This window comes from Sinocyclocheilus grahami, unplaced genomic scaffold (assembly GCF_001515645.1).
Source record: "Sinocyclocheilus grahami isolate Dianchi unplaced genomic scaffold, SAMN03320097.WGS_v1.1 scaffold1995.1, whole genome shotgun sequence".
In the NCBI taxonomy this organism is placed as follows: Eukaryota; Metazoa; Chordata; class Actinopteri; order Cypriniformes; family Cyprinidae; genus Sinocyclocheilus; species Sinocyclocheilus grahami.
Window position 1 is genome coordinate 26,018 of NW_015507174.1, and position 20,536 is coordinate 46,553.

At 38.2% G+C, this 20,536-nt stretch overlaps 1 protein-coding gene across 1 annotated transcript in view; it reads right to left on the reverse strand.

The window, feature by feature from the left end:
- LOC107573657 (E3 ubiquitin-protein ligase rnf213-alpha-like) overlaps nucleotides 1-20,536 on the reverse strand; it is a gene marked incomplete at its 5' end in the record, with an annotated part of 81,958 nt that overhangs the window by 18,743 nt on the left and 42,679 nt on the right. Inside the window, 23 exons of the mRNA XM_016260099.1 lie at nucleotides 3,604-3,698; nucleotides 3,795-3,969; nucleotides 4,935-5,091; nucleotides 5,535-5,635; nucleotides 5,733-5,767; nucleotides 9,623-9,701; nucleotides 9,791-9,996; nucleotides 10,634-10,712; nucleotides 10,802-11,029; nucleotides 12,530-12,652; nucleotides 12,966-13,076; nucleotides 13,958-14,080; nucleotides 14,163-14,359; nucleotides 16,598-16,716; nucleotides 16,794-16,899; nucleotides 16,989-17,155; nucleotides 17,251-17,433; nucleotides 17,510-17,610; nucleotides 17,695-17,815; nucleotides 18,189-18,376; nucleotides 18,466-18,675; nucleotides 18,786-18,943; nucleotides 20,312-20,439. Of these exons, the coding sequence (XP_016115585.1) occupies nucleotides 3,604-3,698; nucleotides 3,795-3,969; nucleotides 4,935-5,091; nucleotides 5,535-5,635; nucleotides 5,733-5,767; nucleotides 9,623-9,701; nucleotides 9,791-9,996; nucleotides 10,634-10,712; nucleotides 10,802-11,029; nucleotides 12,530-12,652; nucleotides 12,966-13,076; nucleotides 13,958-14,080; nucleotides 14,163-14,359; nucleotides 16,598-16,716; nucleotides 16,794-16,899; nucleotides 16,989-17,155; nucleotides 17,251-17,433; nucleotides 17,510-17,610; nucleotides 17,695-17,815; nucleotides 18,189-18,376; nucleotides 18,466-18,675; nucleotides 18,786-18,943; nucleotides 20,312-20,439 (3,190 nt within the window). The remainder of the gene's footprint in view (nucleotides 1-3,603; nucleotides 3,699-3,794; nucleotides 3,970-4,934; nucleotides 5,092-5,534; nucleotides 5,636-5,732; nucleotides 5,768-9,622; nucleotides 9,702-9,790; nucleotides 9,997-10,633; nucleotides 10,713-10,801; nucleotides 11,030-12,529; nucleotides 12,653-12,965; nucleotides 13,077-13,957; nucleotides 14,081-14,162; nucleotides 14,360-16,597; nucleotides 16,717-16,793; nucleotides 16,900-16,988; nucleotides 17,156-17,250; nucleotides 17,434-17,509; nucleotides 17,611-17,694; nucleotides 17,816-18,188; nucleotides 18,377-18,465; nucleotides 18,676-18,785; nucleotides 18,944-20,311; nucleotides 20,440-20,536) is intronic.

Consider the following 20,536-nt stretch of genomic DNA (forward strand, 5'->3'; position numbering starts at 1 on the left):
CGGACCATCAGCCTCGGCTATGCGATTCAGTTCGCCCGGCGTCCTCCCAAGTTCAGTGGCATCCCCTTCACGACAGTGAAGGCGGCCGATGCTCCTGTCTTGCGTGAAGAGATCGCAGTCCTACTGGCGAAGGATGCAATAGAGCCGGTCCCTCCAGCCGATATGAAGACGAGTTTTACAGCCCCTTCTTCATTGTACCCAAGAAAGGCGGTGGGTTATGACCAATCTTGGACCTGCGTGTCTTGAACCGGGCCCTTCACTGGTTACCGTTCAAGATGTTGACGCAGAAACGCATCTTCGGGTGCATCCGTCCCCGAGATTAGTTTGCAGCGATCGACCTGAAGGACGCATACTTTCATGTGTCGATCCTTCCACGCCACAGACCATTTCTGTGGTTCATGTTCGAAGGACGTGCATACCAGTGCAAGGTCCTGCCCTTTGGGCTGTCCCTGTCCCCCCGTGTCTTCACGAAAGACTTGTTCCCCTCAAGGTGTTGGTGTTCACATCCTCAATTATCTCGATGATTGACATATACTAGCACAGTCTCAGGATCAGTTGTGCGAGGGACCTGGTGCTCCGGCATTTCAGCCAGTTGGGTCTTCGGGTCAACTGGGAAAAAGCAAACTCTCCCCAATGCAGAGGATCTCTTTTCTCGGTATGGAGTTGGATTCAGTCGAACAGACAGCACGCCTCACAGAGGAACGTGCACAGTCGGTGCTGAACTGCTTGAATTCATTTAAGGGCAGGACGGCGGTCCCACTGAAACTATTTCAGAGGCTCCTGGGGCATATAGCAGCTGCAGCGGCAGTTACGACGCTAGGGCTGCTTCATATGAGACCGCTTCAGCACTGGCTTCATGGCCGAGTCCCGAGGTGGGCGTGGCAGCGCGGCACTCACCGGGTCCAAGTTACACTTGCATGTCGCCAAACCTTCACCCCGTGGTCAGAGCTTACATTCCTCCAGGCCGGAGTGCCCCTAGAACAGGTCTCCAGGCATGCTGTGGTTTACACGGATGCCTCCACCACCGCCTGGGGTGCCACGTACAATGGGCACGCAGTGTCGGGGGTATGGACGGGCCCCCAACTGCACTGGCATATCAATTGCCTAGAGTTGTTACCGGTGCGCCTTGCCTTGAACCATCTTAAAGGGCGCAACAATATTCACACATAAAGAGGTGTTCAGTAGAGTAACACTGTAAATATGGTATTCAAAGTCTAATTAAAACATTAAAATACATTTCACGTGTTGTCTTTTTGTTTGTTTGTATTTTTATAGTTTTTATATAGTTATCTTTATTAATTTAACATTTTTTTTGACTCAACATTCCAGTGATGCGAGATTCTACTGACTCAACTTGAAGATTTGTGGTTTGGTCTGGTTGGCGGTATGTTTGGCAACATTCCTAATTGCGGCCAGCTCAGGAGTTAATATTATGAATGGAATCCTTGCCTACACCAGGAATAGTTGCTTCTTCTACCACAGTCACAACACAGCTTCCTACAGATTAACTTACTGGAAGATTGCAATGAATTGCTAAGGAACCCTAGGACAAAGGAGCAAAAAAGCGTCCACCTAAGAAAAAATGAGGAAGAAACAAGTGTGTACTTTAGACCCTTTTATCTACCATGGGAATTTGGACAGATCACCGTTATTTTAATTTATGTGATGGGACCGGACAATGTGGAAGCTGGAAATAGTATAGCGAATAGCTATAAAAATGCTCTGCCATGCTCTTCTGACCAACCGATTTTAATTCTAGGAGATGTGATTTATCAAGATATTTGCCTACACTCCATCAGTATGTGGAATGTCCCACTCGATCTGGACAAATGTTTCGGCAATATAACCAATGGCAATAAGGCTGTATGCTGCCCCCTCTTTGGGGAAGTCAGATCAAAATATTATACATTTGTTACCCAAATATCGAGCCAAGCTTAAACGCGAGAAACCAGTGATTAAAGAGATACAACTGTGGACAGATCAGAGTAAAGAGGAACTTAGAGACTGTTTTGATGCAACTGTTCTTTGATGCATGCGAGGGAATATATGAGGGAAAGACAAAAACAATTAAATTATATTTATACAGCTAAAGTTAAACAAAAAGCTTTAGTTATTATAGAGGATTCATTACACACTTTGCACTGCCAGTTTTAGGTAACCTCGGGCAATTACAAATGTGTATCAGATGTCAATTTGCCAACTGCAGTTAGAATTTTAAATGCTGATACATTAATATTAATATGTATGCAGATATATGTACATATGGGAATGTATATATGTATGTGCATGCTAAAGTTTTTTTTGAGTCTATATTGTATTGGATTTTTACTTTATTTTACTTTTTAGAGCTGTTGTGTATTGTATTGGTCTTGACAAATTTCCACTTTTTTTCCACTTGACAATAAAGAAAAGTAAAAAAAAAAAAAAAAAATACCCCCTATCGATTCCTGTATGCACATTTTTCCTTCGGTGTTTATAAGCTTAGCGCTGCTTTGTTTACAGCGTCTCAGTATCACTGTTGTTCCTTAAGCGCCACCTGCTGGCAGAGAGTGAATTTGGGTCTCATTCAGTCTGCCTACTGTTATGTAGTTTCATGCAGAATAATTTCACAAAGCTTGTCAGAGCTAAGTCAGACCATTGTTTTTGCTTCAAATTTTCTGTACAAGTGCATTTTCTGCTGGAAAATGTGGACATGATATTTCTTTAAAAAATAAATAAAACCCAAGCTAGGAAAGAGCACAGGCAAAGCCTTAGTTTTATTACAAGAAGAGATTTATTTTATTTGCATTAGTAATTAATTAATTTATTTGATTTGGGATTTGTTTTAAAACTTCAATTGATTTTTATTTTTGTTACTTGACATTAAAGATATATCAGTTTCACAGAAATGTGCAGAATTTTGTCCGAGAAACAAAATTCATTTAGAATTTGTCTAAAATCACATTTTGTTACAATATTCATATTATGAAACCAAAACTGTTCATTGTGAGTTGAGTGAATTGTTACATTCCTACTTTTCCTGCTTTACTGATTTTTTGTTCATGGTATTCAGCTGCTACTAAACGTTTTTGCAAAAATAGACAAAAAATATATATATATATCTTTGATATCTAAATGTTTGATTCATTTTTTTGGTTCCGAAACTGGGAATTGTTAAGAATCGGAATCAGATTTGATCAAATTCTCTCCCTTGTGCCTGTTTACTTGGATTACTGCTTTTTGCCTGTCTGGACTAACTATCTTAATCATCAACCATTACCTGTATTTCTGACCATCCATATGCCTGTTGATTTGGATTTACGGTTTCAATAAACTTCTGTAAATAGATTCAAACCCAACATCAAGCCTGAGTCGGTTACATGAAGTGCACCAGACTGATTCATTTAACTTTAAAATGTATACAATTTTACCCCTAGAGGGCCAGAGGTCCGCCCCCATAGTTACACTAAATCCTGCAGAACTACCTAATAATGAAAAAAGTGTTTTTTTTATTATTATTAATTGTCTATCCATTTCAGACATAATGTGAAATCATGGAAATACATGAGAAAATGCTAAATCAAACATGATACATAACACACTAAAAGCAAGCATGTTGTTCACCTTCAGCTGATGTGTAATGACATCAGTATTCATGGCATTTTCCCATCCATTTCTTGCATCTTTAGAGGAAAGGGTTTCATCATAAGGAGCAGGCCCTGTCAATAATAACAAAATGTAACATTTCTTGAATTTATGTGGCAGGAGATCAATATGGCATGTGGAAATGTAAGTTGAGTTTTGGGAACTCTTACATTGGCTGGCCTGATGGGGATCAAGTAGACTGTGGATGGTCAAATGGATGGTACTGATCGTATCATCCACTCCTTTACCCAGAGCTCTGATCAGCTGCTCCATGTCCTTCAAAAGATGGGCCATCAGGAATGGCCCGGGATCCGGCACAGCAGGCTTGATGATCTGCATGACACTCTACACAGACACATGCAAGAATATGGAATGAAGATAGTTAAAGTTGCTCTCACTAAGTTACCCTATCTCAGCGGTGTCCTGGAAATGTATAGAAATAATGATTCTGTCTAAATAAACAAACATGGGTATCACTTTATAATAACAATACAGTTATAAAGTATTTACAAATTATTTGCAAACTATTCGTTTATAGTTAACCGCCTGGGGTCGGCAAAGGCGCCGGCGGGAGCACTTGCATATTTACCGCAAAAAGAACTTAAACTGCTTTTCATTCATTCATTTTAGCTTGACATTTATGTTTTTTAGAATGAATGCCACTAAAATGCTCGTCCAATCAAAATGTTCGGTCAGAACATTACGATAGGCTGTCCTGCCTGGCTGCCAAAATATGTATTTGCATACCTCTGCGCACGCCATCTCTCCTCGCATCGCTGGTTAGTCTCCGGTCTGCCTGAGCGCGTTAATGTGTTTTGGAGGAGGCGTGGCTTTGCAGACTGATTATCCTGGGAGCGTGGTCCAAAATCGCCTACCCTACCATTAAGTTTGAGATTAAACCTCAAAAAAATGTTTTTTGAACCTTTTATCTCTCCCAGACAGCACTCCATGAGAGAATCCCATCTGGAAAGATCTTCAGTCTCAGGTATGGTGCTTGACTGACCGCCCCCTGAGGAAGCCCAAGTCATAAACTCTGGTCTCTAAAACAAGGTTTTGAGACTATCCTGAATGCTGGAGCTGCCTCCACTAGGAAACTATATGCCCTGAAATGGCAGCTCTTTGCATGGAGCACACAGGGGCAATATATTTTTTATTAATATAATAACTAGTATACTCAACAATTTTTTGGAAGCTCTAACTCACACTAAATATTTTGGAAGGCAATTGTAATTTTACTTGAGTATATTTTTTAGTACTGTTTCCACATCTGCATGTCACAAAACCATAAACGGGCAGAAAGAATGTAATACCTGTGTGTTGTTTTGAGCTCCCAGCCGCATGCACGTGTGTGTGAGCAGTCTGAGAAGCGCGAAGGGAGCAGGTGACATATTCTTAGTGTCCTGCATGTCAGGCTGGTCACGACGGTGTGCATCACCCAGAATGTGTCCAGACTGAGTACGGTCCGCTCTGAAAAGAGGAACAATTGCCTCAAACTCATGAAACAACTGAATAAACAATTACCACTAAAACAGATATACAGCACCATTTTGTAGGGACATTTTCAGCCAAAAAAAGAAAATCACAAGTTCTGTAAAGACATTAAATAACACTTTACAATAAAGTTCTATACATTGACATCAATGCATTTAATAATCTTGGTTAATTTTGATTAAACTACGTATATATTAATCCTTTTTCTTTTCGAGCTTTACAAATTTGCATTAAAGTATCATTACATTAAAAACCTACAATTAATCTTTATTAATAAATGCTGTAAAAAATCCTGTTCATTATTAGTTCATGATACCCAGTGCATAACTATGACCAATCAGAATCAAATATTTCAGACAGCCAGGTAATAAACTAAACTGAATTAAAAATTCAGTGCATTTGGTGCAAGAGTAACTCACTGTATCTGCATGGTTTGGAAGCCGTCAACAGGTTTGTGGTCTATGCCGCCTATTTCTGCATTACACTCTAGACAGCGGGCAACCTCCATGGGCAGACCACACTGGACAGATGCATGAAGAGAATTCATTTTTAATTTGACAAAACTCATAACAATTTGATCATATTAATGCCGAATCATAGAAATTAAATGACCCTACCATATCAACAATGCATGGATGACCATTAGGACAGGCTGTTAAAAACAAAAGAAGATGTTTAGAATTGATTTAAAAACAGGATGTAGAAATGTTCAAATACAGAACCACTTGTCAATGCCAAGGATCTGTCAAAATTCCACCCCCGTTGTTTCCCAAAGCAATTCTATCGGCTAAAATCAGTTTTAGGATATTTCGTATCTGATTATAAATCCTGCAAGTCTATATAACAGATAATCCTACAAACCTTATTGGTCTGTGTAATATTACCAAACAAAAATGCATCAGTCGAAAAGGTTTTATTTTTTTAAACTTCATTATTATTAATAGGTAACACTTTATTTTAAGGGTCTAGAATTATGCATTAGTTAAGCAGGAACACACTAGTAATTAATGATTAACTTAACACTTAATAAGTGAATATTAGCCATTATTTACTATTTATTAAAAATTTGAAAGGTCCACATTCATGCAATAAATAAGCTAGTAATTAATGATTAACTGAAGGTACATGCCTTTTAGGCATTATTTACAAGGTAGAAAACCATAAATAATTTTTGTGTAGTAATGCACTTGTGTATATTTCAGTTGTTCAGTCATCTATTCACTTAACTGAACAATACTAAGCTAGTAATTATGTTTAATTAGTGCTGGCTTTACAGTTATAAATTGCTAAAACAGTGTAATAAAGACAATTTTGACCCCCTGTTTTTAAAGTGAATGTTATATCCACATTAATTATTGCACTTATTGAATGATATTCAAGTTTATTGACTAGAATAAGGCAATGATTATGGCTAAACTGCCACTAATACAATATTAATAAAGAAAATTTGACTCCGTTCTAAAGGTCAGATTCTCATTTAAACTACAAGTTTGTTTATCAGTTACGATGCAACATGATCTCACGAGAATGCTCGTTTTAAAGGATTGCATGATGTTAAACAAGACTACACTATAAAACTTTAAAATGAGCAGTGTTGGCGAAAGTTACTTTTAAAAGTAATGCGTTACAATATTGCGTTACTCCCTAAAAAAAGTAACTGATTACGTTACTTAGTTACTTTTTAAGGAAAGTAATGCGTTGCGTTACTTTTGCGCTACTTTTTAAATCTGGACAGGGCTTGCTTGTTTGTTTTTAAAATAAAAAAGTTATATTTTTGGCAAATATAAAAGCCTTTTCACACCAAAAGTGAAATGAAGAAGCCTCAGGCTGAAGGGAAAGTACATTTACATCCGTACAGTAGAATGCAGAAGAAGACATTTCAACACACTTCAGCAGTAAAAATAAGACACAAATGTTTGTCTAGAGTAATTTGTGCGTATCATCGAAGGTCAGAAGCAAAGACATTGGTTAATAGAATGGGATAAAATACATAAAGGATGTTTGTGTTGTTTAACATTTATTCTGAGTTGCATTATTTTTATTCATTTTGAGGAATACTGAATCTGTGTTTTTTGTGTGTGTGAGTGATGAATTAATGCATATTCATATTTATTTTAGAACTACAGTAACATCTGATTTCTGTCGCCATGGCGACACCAGAGCTGTCAATCAATAAATTGGGGGGGAAAAGTAACTTACGCAAGTAACTTTTTCAACTTATTTGAAAAAGTAACGCAGATATTCTCTTGTAAATTAAAAAGTAATGCGTTACTTTACTAGTTACTTAAAAAAAGTAATCTGATTACGTAACTCGCGTTTCTTGTAATGCGTTCCCCCCAACACTGAAAATAAGTAACATTTCTGTAATCGTTTAACCATTATTTATCCTCTAATACTTATTTTGTTCGCCGTGGGACACATAAGGCGTTTTCTCAGTATAGTCCTATGCTGTGACGGACAATAAAACCACAAAATACACCAAAACGCAATATAAATTCACAAACGACATCAATATAATTCACTCGCTGTAATCCGCATCTTTGGAATCCATACGACTGAGATGAACAGATCCAAATTCAAGCCTTTATTCGGCTATCTTCATCTCCATTCTCAGCAGCGATGTAAACGTCTAAACCGCGGTTGTTATGAATTCAAAAATGCCAAAAAGCTTGAAACAACACATTTTATGGCAGTAATATCAAACGCTCATTGGCTCTCACCTGGTTGGGTTTAAATGAGTGAAGCGAAGCGGGATATAATTTTTGTCGATTAATATCTTACATTCTTCTCTGTACCTCATATATAAAACTATTATACCGCGACTGCGGCTGCAACACATCATCATTTGAACGGCTTTAGGTACCGCTTTTGACATTTTGGCAATAAATTAAATATTGTGATTACAGTTGTTTGTTATGTTTTTCTTTATAACTGTACATTTTTTAAAAATGGTTATGGTTATTAAGTTTAGAGGTTTGATTGGGGTTAGCGGCTCAAAATATCTTCTCAATGCTAGATTGTTACTAAAATTTTTATTTTCTTACACATTTCTGTCCATTATGTTTTATATATTCTTTTTATATTCTCTATATAATGGTTTTGTTTTTGTTTGGGGTTGGGTTGAGGGATTTAACATTTAAATTAGACAGATATTTTATGATATAAAAGATTTGCAACTATTTAACATTTTTTAGTAAAACGTAATAATGTTTACAATTAAACGTCCATTTTGTACATTTCAGCATCTATCCGAAGGAACAAGTATATATATATATACACTGTATATATTGTGACTGTAAAAGTTACCTTTTAATACCTACATAACAATGAGATTATTATTGGCTTTTTCTAGTCAATAAACTTGAATATCACTCAATAAGTCCAATAATTATATGGACATAACTTTCACTTTAGAACAGGAGGTCAAATTGTCTTTATTACACTGTTTTAGTCATTTGTAACTGTAAAACTCAACTCAACCTTGCCAAGACAGAACTGCTTGTGGTTCCAGCAAACCCATCGTTTCATCACAATTTCACCATCCAGTTAGGCTCATCAAGCATAACTCTTTCAAAAACAGCTAGAAACCTTGGAGTTGTGATTGATGATAAGCTGAATTTCTCAGACCACATTGCTAAAACTGCCCGGTCCTGCAGATTTGCTTCATACAACATTAGGAAGATCAGGCCCTTTCTTTCAGAACATGCAACACAACTCCTTGTTCAAGCTCTTGTTCTGTCCAGGCTGGACTATTGCAATGCTCTCTTGGCAGGTCTTCCAGCCACTTCTATCAAACCTCTACAATTAATCCAAAATGCCGCTGCAAGATTAACCTTTAATGCGCCGAAAAGAACGCACGTCACACCTCTGTTCATGACTAAATGTAAATGTAAAACCAGCACTACTTAAACAATTACTAGCTTCATATTGTTCAGTCAACTTAATAGATGGTAAATAACTGAAATATACGCAAGTGCATTATTACACAAAAATAATATATGGTTTGCCAAGTCGTAAATAATGGCTAAAAGTTGTTTACTGTACATTCAGTTAATCATTAATTGCTAGCTTAATTTTGCTTATTTATCGAATGAATAACTTACTATATGTTAAGTTATTCATTAATTACTACTGTGTTCATGCTTAAGCAATGCATAATTCTGGACCCTTAAAATAAAGTGTTACTTTATTAATATATGCACTTTGTCTTATATTCATTATCTTGCTCCACCTCTGAAATGACTTTCCTTTTTGCCTTAATTTTCCCAACTGAAAAGACACCCAAAATAACAGTAAAATGATTTATTTATTTACTCTTTGTAATACCCTGGGAAACCAGTTTGAATATATTATCCTATATTACCACAATTCCGATCATGAAGTTCTGCTTCTTGTGTTACGTGATTTATTGTGGCCTTTCTGATCAGGCATTAACTACTGGGTCTCCAGGTGTCTATCATTTTGACAAATCTTGAATTTTGCATGACACAGAATCCACTCACAATACCTTTCATGCCATGCGGGCCTTTTATGGCCTGCTGGGCAACAGCCAACATGTCGTCCGGCATAGTTGGAATGAATGAAGCCTGTAAGGAGAACATGACAGAAATATCACATTCATAAACACTCTAGTCACCATGTGACTCCATGACGTCATATCGTGAAGGGTTCATACCGTCATGTTGTTTGGGGACAGTGCCAGCTGCTGCAGTGGCTCCAGTAAAGGCAGATTTCCACACAAGAGAACTGCAGCCATGTGAACTGTAACCTCCACCAGAAGAAGCTCTCTGCCTGACATCTGAGGTTGCACACGCAGAGCATGCAGATGATTATTCACCAGTCCTTTAGCAAACGCCTTTGTTTCATCATTGACAAAGATGTCTGTGCTTCTGATAAAATCGTAAAACCAGCACTACTTAAACAATTACTAGCTTCATATTGTTCAGTCAACTTAATAGATGGTAAATAACTGAAATATACGCAAGTGCATTATTACACAAAAATAATATATGGTTTGCCAAGTCGTAAATAATGGCTAAAAGTTGTTTACTGTACATTCAGTTAATCATTAATTGCTAGCTTAATTTTGCTTATTTATCGAATGAATAACTTACTATATGTTAAGTTATTCATTAATTACTACTGTGTTCATGCTTAAGCAATGCATAATTCTGGACCCTTAAAATAAAGTGTTACTTTATTAATATATGCACTTTGTCTTATATTCATTATCTTGCTCCACCTCTGAAATGACTTTCCTTTTTGCCTTAATTTTCCCAACTGAAAAGACACCCAAAATAACAGTAAAATGATTTATTTATTTACTCTTTGTAATACCCTGGGAAACCAGTTTGAATATATTATCCTATATTACCACAATTCCGATCATGAAGTTCTGCTTCTTGTGTTACGTGATTTATTGTGGCCTTTCTGATCAGGCATTAACTACTGGGTCTCCAGGTGTCTATCATTTTGACAAATCTTGAATTTTGCATGACACAGAATCCACTCACAATACCTTTCATGCCATGCGGGCCTTTTATGGCCTGCTGGGCAACAGCCAACATGTCGTCCGGCATAGTTGGAATGAATGAAGCCTGTAAGGAGAACATGACAGAAATATCACATTCATAAACACTCTAGTCACCATGTGACTCCATGACGTCATATCATGAAGGGTTCATACCGTCATGTTGTTTGGGGACAGTGCCAGCTGCTGCAGGGGCTCCAGTAAAGGCAGATTTCCACACAAGAGAACTGCAGCCATGTGAACTGTAACCTCCACCAGAAGAAGCTCTCTGCCTGACATCTGAGGTTGCACACGCAGAGCATGCAGATGATTATTCACCAGTCCTTTAGCAAACGCCTTTGTTTCATCATTGACAAAGATGTCTGTGCTTCTGATAAAATCTTGCTATAAAAAAAAACAAAAAATGCATGAATATCAGACATAGGGATATACATTTATCAAAAAGGTGACATATTAACATAACTTTCAGTATCGATCATTAACAAACATCGTACAATGCGTGTTATTATGTTAATATATATTCAAATAGCATTTAGGGGATTGGTGGCTTGCTCTAGGGCACCTCAGTTGAAGGTGGAAATGATCAGGTAGTATAGGTAGGTTTAAGGGTTCGTTAATATTGAGTGTGATACAGGAAAGTTTAGGGCCAGGTTTGGTGGGATGGGTAACTTTATGAGTTGGTTAGGGGGCCAAAAGTACAAAAAAGACAATTTGACTACAATACGAGAACACTGTTCAAACTCTTTATATACATAAATGAAGTATTTTCTTGAAAAAACTGATTTGTTTTCTCCTGTTCTATGATTCAAAGAATACGCTGTTTAAGGATATAGCACACTAAGTGTTAAGGCAATAAAAAATATGTTTTGCAAATAACAATGTGTTGCGTCTTTAGCAAGCATTTAACTAAATTAACCATCCTTTACACAAACTTTTTACAACCATTAAGTCCAAGGCCTATAAGGTCCTGAATCAATAGTAAACATTTATAAACATTTACAAATGATGAATATTCTCAACTTTAGGTTGAGTAGTGCAAAAACATGAACAAATGATTAATAAATGAACTGTACATAAGTGTAAATAGGGTAAATTCAGGTCATTTGGGACACATTTTGCCATTGAGATGATTGCTCATAAAGGTAATTTTTTTTTTTACATTAATAATGATCTGTTATTAAATATTTAATACGTCTATTTAAATATTTGTGTGCTGTGTTAACTAAAATATAGATTTTTTGAAGTATATACAGTATTATTGATGTTCAGCCATGAAATGTAAGGGATCAAACCTCAATAAAGCTTTTGATGAAGCAATGAGTCTGAAATTATCACAGATCGGTTTAAAAAATAAACTCCACAAATTATTATTTTTTTTAAATCTTCAAAAAATTAGCAGAGCGACAGGTGCTACACACACTTGTTTAAGCATTTATGCTGTTTAGCGTAGCTACTTACCGGAGCCAGTTCCCTGTCCTTGTTTAAGTTTCTAATTCTAGTTTCCTTAGTCTAGTCAAAGTCTTGCCTTGCCTGTTTTCTGATCTTCTGCCTGTGTATCTTGGATTAACCCTTTGCCTTGCTGTTTCGGACTGTGTTTGCACCTCGCCTGGACTATTGCTCATTTTATTGGATTACCCCTCTTGTCAAACCCTTTGGATTATGTTCACCATTGATCGACCTACGCCTGTTTATCGGATTACTCTTGTGTCTTGTCCTCAATATACCTGTTGCCATTGTCTGACCCTCGCCTGTTTCTGACCATTCAAATAATAAATAAAGCTTTGCAAATGGATCCGCAAGTGTCTTGTCCCTGTCGGCTCGTTACACTCTCTATGTTTGGGACATACATAGTGTGTGCATGTGTGTAAATAAGTATATCAATACCTCAATCGCTTTCTGTATTTCATTCATGTCGCAATCCCTCATGGCTTTGGCTACTGCATCTCTAATAGTTTTGTAGTCCAGTCCACATGCCACATAGTGGTCAATTTTGTTGTCATCTTGATTCTAAGAGAAAAAAACTTAGCAGTTAAAGCACAAATACTTGTGACTCATATCAGCATTGTGAAGTAAATCAACCAAAACCCACCATATTAAGAATCTCCTGAGGAAACAGCCACCTGAACTCTTGTAAATTAATGTCTTTTATTTGAAAATATCAAGGACATCCCTATTTGACATGAGCCCTTTAATCATGACCATTTTACTAGGAAGCCTGATGTAAACATTAAGTCATACTGTTCTTCCCAAACCATGTCACAGTACTTCAGATTCGTAAAGCACAAATGTTTTGTTGTGTAGCATATGTTTGTGTTTTTACCTCAGATTTAGGGTCCGAGTTGGGGTTTCCATTTCTGTACAGGAAGGTGACTTCTCTGAACAAAGCCATTAGCAGATAAACAGCTTTCTTCATGGGTGTGCTTTTGCAATGCTTCAAGCAAATATAAAAGCAAATAAACAATTTATCAGAGTGAGGAAGAGAAATGGCATTTAATTAATTTAAGCATTTTATTATAGTGTCCACACAGACACAATAGCGCTGTTCCAAAACCTAGTCTCGCTACAGTCTAATGCGGCATCCAAACCCAGCTGGAACTTCACAAATGATGCCTTTCACAAAAATCTGTTGATAGTCATTGGCATACAGATGCATTCTACCCTATGTGGCTCTTCCGTCCGAGTACCACCAGAGGTCGCTCTTCCATTTTTATGACTCTCACTACACAGACTTTCACATGTCACCCCGGACTACATTTCCCAGCAGCCATTTCACTAATCACACGTTCACCTGAAACCAATCACACACACTATATAACACCCACTCAGGTCCTGTTCAAACTGCCGAGTATTGTTTAAGCATTTATGCTGTTTAGCGTAGCTACTTACCGGAGCCAGTTCCCTGTCCTTGTTTAAGTTTCTAATTCTAGTTTCCTTAGTCTAGTCAAAGTCTTGCCTTGCCTGTTTTCTGATCTTCTGCCTGTGTATCTTGGATTAACCCTTTGCCTTGCTGTTTCGGACTGTGTTTGCACCTCGCCTAGAATATTACTCATTTTATTGGATTACCCCTCTTGTCAAACCCTTTGGATTATCTTCACCAGTGATCGACCTACGCCTGTTTATCGGATTACTCTTGTGTCTTGCCCTCAATATACCTGTTGCCATTGTCTGACCCTCGCCTGTTTCTGACCATTCAAATAATAAATAAAGCTTTGCAAATGGATCCGCAAGTGTCTTGTCCCTGTCGGCTCGTTACACTCTCTATGTTTGGGACATACATAGTGTGTGCATGTGTGTAAATAAGTATATCAATACCTCAATCGCTTTCTGTATTTCATTCATGTCGCAATCCCTCATGGCTTTGGCTACTGCATCTCTAATAGTTTTGTAGTCCAGTCCACATGCCACATAGTGGTCAATTTTGTTGTCATCTTGATTCTAAGAGAAAAAAACTTAGCAGTTAAAGCACAAATACTTGTGACTCATATCAGCATTGTGAAGTAAATCAACCAAAACCCACCATATTAAGAATCTCCTGAGGAAACAGCCACCTGAACTCTTTCTGTGACAGAAGTTTCTGGACATATTCAACCCCATGAAGGCTGCAGATCTTTCTGATGAGGTAAACCCTGTACCAGTCATTACTGCTCTGGCAGCATAGATCATTCACACTGTTCAAAAACACTGAGGTAATGGATGGAGGATCATCCTGTGCACCTAAACCATGAGAAACATTATCAATATCAAGGGAAAACGTTCAAATATGATACACTACTTTCTCAGTTTCAGTTAATACAAAGTGCTCTAGACTTTCATGGCAAGTGATAAGCATTTGTTGTTCTTTGTTGAATTTATGAACTTGCCCAGGTCATATTTCAACTGATGGTGGGAAATGCATTTAATTGTCATTCATTTGTACTTTTGTCGGAATTGCTTAGCAACTTTATTAAATATCAGCACTAACCAGTATAAACCAGCCTTTGATTAGCGTGCCATTTCTGCAGTAAAAATACAGAAAGCAGAACCGCTACAAGGACTATGCCAAGTGTGCAACTGCACAGGGCCTCACTCCTGGCCTGCAATACTGTAGTTTATGTACAATTTTTTACAAAAATATCAACTAAATAAAATTCCTGCTGCCTCAATTCTACTATGCATAATCAAGTTCCCGTAAAAAAAAAAACTAACAACTCGTTATTTTTATTATATATATATTTTATCATTTTGAATTTCAATGCTGCGTGCTCACTCCATCTATCTACTCATTCAATGAGGAAGAAGAAATGTCAGCCTCATAGAGCACAACTGCTTGCGTAGGCATGAGTTGGCTGGTGAGAAAAGGAAGAATTTCACAAATCATGGAGAGGATCGCTGGATAAGTTTGTCAACGTTAGCGCTTTTGAAAATCCCTGTGACTAGCAATACGGCTGGACCACAACAAGATGAAGATCACGATGGCTGTGGTGACTAACAGATATTTCTAATCTGATATTTTAGTTCAATTAAACCATCTCACTATCGATTTAGCCTACCTCTTTTTCTACTTATTAGGGACTGGCCTGGAAGATGAAGTCCCGATAATTTCTCAAAAATACACTTTTCCAATGATGGCTTGTATATCTGAAGAAAACAGATTCTATATTTTGCTTTTGTTGTAAACTGGACAAACCTTGGACAACCCTTGCTAATGATGCCCATAATGACGTTGTCAAATTTGATCCCTGACTATGCAAGTCAGATGCATGAGAAATAAGGATGCACATTATCTATAGCATGAAATTCAGAATGTCTGACCACAAATGTCAAAAACACTACTGTGAATGACACAAAGAGAGCAAAATACTTTTCTGTGCTTCTTGATTCTTTGTTTTGTCAATAGGACATCTTCAGAGCTGAATGTAGAAGAACACTTCATCGATTTCATCCCAGTAAATGAACAAACTATTAAATGCACTCCAAGCTGAACTAGATGCTCTTGGACTAAACATAAACGACTGTCATGGCCAAGAATACAGTGGGGCAAACATGAAAACATCAACATTTCTTATTTCTTATCCATATTCTACATCTCAATCCCCAGAATTTTTTGTGCCATGCAGTTGCCACAACCTGAATTTCACACTGGGAGATATGGCAAATAAAATGTTTTTTCTATATTTGCAGGCTCTCCTTAACGATGGGAACACTTAAAGTGAAAGTCCTGTCTCTCCCTATTAAACCTCTGTCCGAAACAAGGTCACGTAGAGAGTTTAAAAGCAATATGCTATCAAACAAGTGATATTAGAGACGCTTTGCTTTAAGTGGCAGAGGACTATAGGGAACCTAAAGTCAAAAGAGCTAATTCCCTGCAAAGCTATGTCTATAGTCATACGGTATGATATTCTGTTTGCTGTGAACACTGTCAGTAAGACACTACAGTCGGGGGACATGCAGCTGGATGTGGCACTGTTGCAGCTAAATGGACTAACTTTAATTTGTGGCTGCAAAATTCTTCTTCAAAATGTATACAGCCTGCAGCTACAGTAGATCTAGTGTAGATTTAACTCTAGAATAGCTGTATGCATGTGATTCTGACTCTAAACTGAAATGACCCGTCTGAGACATGATCTAAAATCTAAATGATATATACCCCCTATAGACCTGAGTTTATGAAATGTAACATTCCTAAAAATGTCAAAATAAAGTGACAGCTGACTTGACGATGTATGATGCTGTATTATTCTGCTTGTTAAATTATGGTTATATGTATTATTCAGTAGGACGCTTGTTACTGTAGAAACAGTAGACTCCCAGCTTGTTTTGATTCAGAATCCCCCTCCACAAAGACAGAGGGCCTCACACGTCAAGATGGTACAGGGCCTCACATGCAAAGTTATACCATCAAAAGAAAAATCATAATCACAAACTACTAAATATAAGCAGTAATACATGGTGAGTGAACATGAATTGATATACACACCTCCAAACTATTTATGTACAAGGAATAAAGCTCGGTTTTATCAGTCTCCTGAATGATGTTGCTTTGCTCAACTTCTGTCAGATGCTGCTGAAGATAGTGCTTCACATCATCAAAGCTAAAAAAGGATAAGACAAAAACTATTACGATGTGTAAGAGGAGTGTGCTGCGAGCTGTTAAAAGCCCTGCACTCACCTGTACTTGAGCAGGAGTTTCAGCACCACTGAACGCACCACTGGATTTTTATCCACAGAGTCATCGAAGGGAGAAAAAGGCTTAGTCAAGAACTTGCGGTCTTGCCCTGCGAGGATGAGGAACAACGTTCTGGTCGTTTAATTCATTCTAATCCGTTTCTAGTCCTCCACACATATACCTTACAGACAGACGTACCTCTAATCTGAGGGAGCGAGCGGGCCTCTACCATCAGGAGGGACAGCAGATGTTGGATGATGTCCATGCTGGGAGGAGTGCTGTCCTTGAAGCACATGGTGGACACCAGATCAATGAAGAAGGCATTGCATCGCTTTCTGAACAATGCATTTTGATGGATCAGACCCCTGAAGACCAAAATAAGCACATCATCTTTTAGACTGACAGAGGCAAACAGAGAGATAAAGCACAACTATTAAGCTCAGACAATTAGTCAATTTACTGTATTGTCTCAGAGGCCTTGAGCTCAAAGTCATCAGGCACTTCAAGGCGACACAGAGGACAGAGCATCTGACCGGGCACCAGCCACTGTTTGATACAGGTCAGGCAGAAGATGTGGTCACAGGGCAGACTCAAAGGGTCCTGCGGATCTTCCATGCACACTGGACAAAGCTGACTGCCAAACCTGGGGAAAAATCACCAATATTCAATAGTAGCCTCTTACTAAACCCTCAAAAAGTAGAACTAATAACGAACCTTACCTAAAAATGCTCTGAGATGCTTCATCTTTGCAAGCTTTGAGTATGATGACCGCTGCCTCAAACGGCTGCTTGTTTTTGAGGTCCGAGTCTTGCTCCAGGACCTTCAGCGAAGAGACGAGTATCGATAAGCAGAAATGAAATTGTTTAAGAAGCTATTTTCAAGTAAGGACTGAAAGCTGACTCACTTGTGCTAGGCGTCGTGTGTGGTCAAGAACCAGTGGCCTGAGGTTCGAATGCACATCCTCGACACCCAGTAGCATGTGCTGCACAAACAAGGCCAGAGAGTATATGCGATGCCAGCCATGTCTAAAGTAAAGAAAATGTATTCATTAACTGAACTGTAAATAATTATATCAGTGCAATACAATATAAAGCACTGGCTCTCTACCAGGGAAAGGGGGCTTTTACATGTATTTATAGGTAGTGATTAATAGGTCAGTCAACCTATTAAAATGAAAATTGTTGTAGATAATGGGGAAATTTGGAATCAAAAAGATCGATAACCACTGATTTACAGTACCTAAAGAGGTATAAAGCCAATTCCAACACAAACAGACTGAAGAATGGCTTCTTTTCCAAAACTGTAGGTGCTATCATGTAGGAATGTAACACAACATACAAAGAACATGTACAAATAACGTTTCCCATAGGACAATATATTTTAGAGCTCATAGCTCACTGGATGTGAGTGACAATCCGGTTGCTTTTCTCTCCATAGTGGCGAAGGCTCTCCTCACAGCAGACCAGCTCAATTGGCACCTGTAGCTTTTTAACACGTCTAAGCCAGGCCAGACTTTGACCATCTTCATCTAGAGCCTGGGGCTCCAGGCATTCAATACAGGCCAATGCAGTGTACACATCTAACACCTGAGAAACAGAAAGACTGTCAAGAGAGAAGTAACCAAAGTAAAACATGCACATCCGATCCATGTAATACAAATTATGCAAGCACTTACCAGTTCTGTTCCTTCTCTGGCACATGTGTTATCTAGAAGCCTCTGAGCAATCTGAGGCTCTATACTGATCATCCTGTAGACGTTCTGTATTCGGTTCTTGAAGCGATGGTAGGCAGCATGAACCCACGGCAGAGAAATAACTTCACTCTCATGGATTTCCTGACTACCCTTAAGCTCATTTACACCACAAGTAAGGGCTCCACATAAGAGCTAAAAAATAAAAAACAGATATACAAACATATCAACACATAGACAAGTATATGTGCTTGGACGTGCAGATGATGTATAGAATTGTATCTCTGAAAGAGTCTGACTCTCACCTCGAGATTCACCACTGATGTTACTTTCATGGTCATGGAGATGAAATCCTGGAGATACCTGTGGAAAAATTCCATCTGCATCTCTTGGGTTGCTTCAGAGATGTACCCGCCCAAGGGGATCTTCCAAAAAAACTCTTCAAATTGATCTAGAGAGTGTCCTGTTGAAGAAATGCATGGACATTTATTGTTTGTTTTTCCTAGAACTGTCAAAAAAAACAGTAGAGGCCTGCACGGGCCTAAAATATAGGCCCTAGCCCAAGACGTTCAGGCCCTAAACCAACCCTTGACCAAGAACTTATCGGAATTCTTGGCCCGAGTCCGACTGGAGCCCGTGTATTTTTCTCTCTCTCTTCCGCAATATACAGCTGCTGTTGCAGCCATTACAATAGTTCAGTTTTGTTTTTAATGGCAAAGTGGTTATATTTATTTTAGTTTTTTTATTAAGTTAATTTAGAAATATGTTTGAAACATATTTATTTTGTTGGTAAATTCAAGTTTTTCTTTTTTAAAGTAACGACTGAGTGACCAGCGACAGGCAGTGAGTTGATCATATGTTTGATCAATTTAGCCTTCTCAACTGATCACGACTTAAAAAACACTTCAAGCTTATTTCAATGCTAGTTTAAACATTTAACCTAAATAAAAGTGCGCTATTAGGCACGTATGCAATCGTTTGTGTGGAGAGTGGAAGCTAAAGCGTGCTTTGCAGGACATGAAGGAGCCAGCGCGATCACTTGCATTTTTTCTTATTAACAGTGGAAAAAACTTAAAATATGCCGTCATTTTTGCTCATAAAGAGAGTAATATGTCATTCGGAACTGTAAAGGGTCTACTTTTATTTGTGTGCACTCGCAAGATCAACAAAACGTGCTTTTGTAAAATTTGGCTTTCTGCCGTCTCTGTCTTGAGCAGGAGCACGCTTCACAATGATGAACTGAAACTCAGCGAATACTTGCCTCACAGACATGATAAATATATTAATAGAAAGCTTTAAATTACTACTTCAAAACAAAATAATTCACATCTAAAAAACTCTTTCATTATGTAATCTGTAAAGATGCATTTCTCTCTAAAGGCACGTCCAATGAGGAGATGGCGAGTCAGCATCGTCAACTTTTTTCTAATTACTTTTGTTGGGGCTTTGTGGCAAGCTTTAGCCTACTGCATGCGTTTGAACACGAAACTCTTCCAGCTGCATTGACGGCACGCTCGCTGCCGCTGCTGCTGGTGGAGAAACACCGTCCAAGCCGGTTTTGACAGTCGCGGTAGCACGGTCTCGTGTTGTTTCCACCAGCGCGACAAATCTTTTTCATCACCATAATTGATGGATGTCTAAAATATAAAAATGAGTAGAAGCCTAAAACAGGCCCAATGCCCAGCCCTAGGGGCATAAATAAGTCGGGTCCGTCTGCTCTAAAAAGCAGCAATAACTGTCACAAGTCACAAGAGAACAAAGCACACTGATTTAAGTGTGATTGCTGAAACAACAACAACAAACAGCAACGATAGCAGTTAAGTAAATATACCTTCTTGCTGAAAAGCATGTACCCAGAGTTCCTCTAGATGATCTTTAATTCTCCAGCTGAAAGGCATGGTGCAACCCACATTGCTGTCAACTGCAATGTAGTTTTGAACCAAGATGGTCTTCTCTGAGCTGTTAAAGACCAAATGTTTTGTTTTTAGTTACAACGACATTACTTTAAAGCCAAGAAATGTATGCAGATTTGCATTGCATTGTGAACTGCTACACA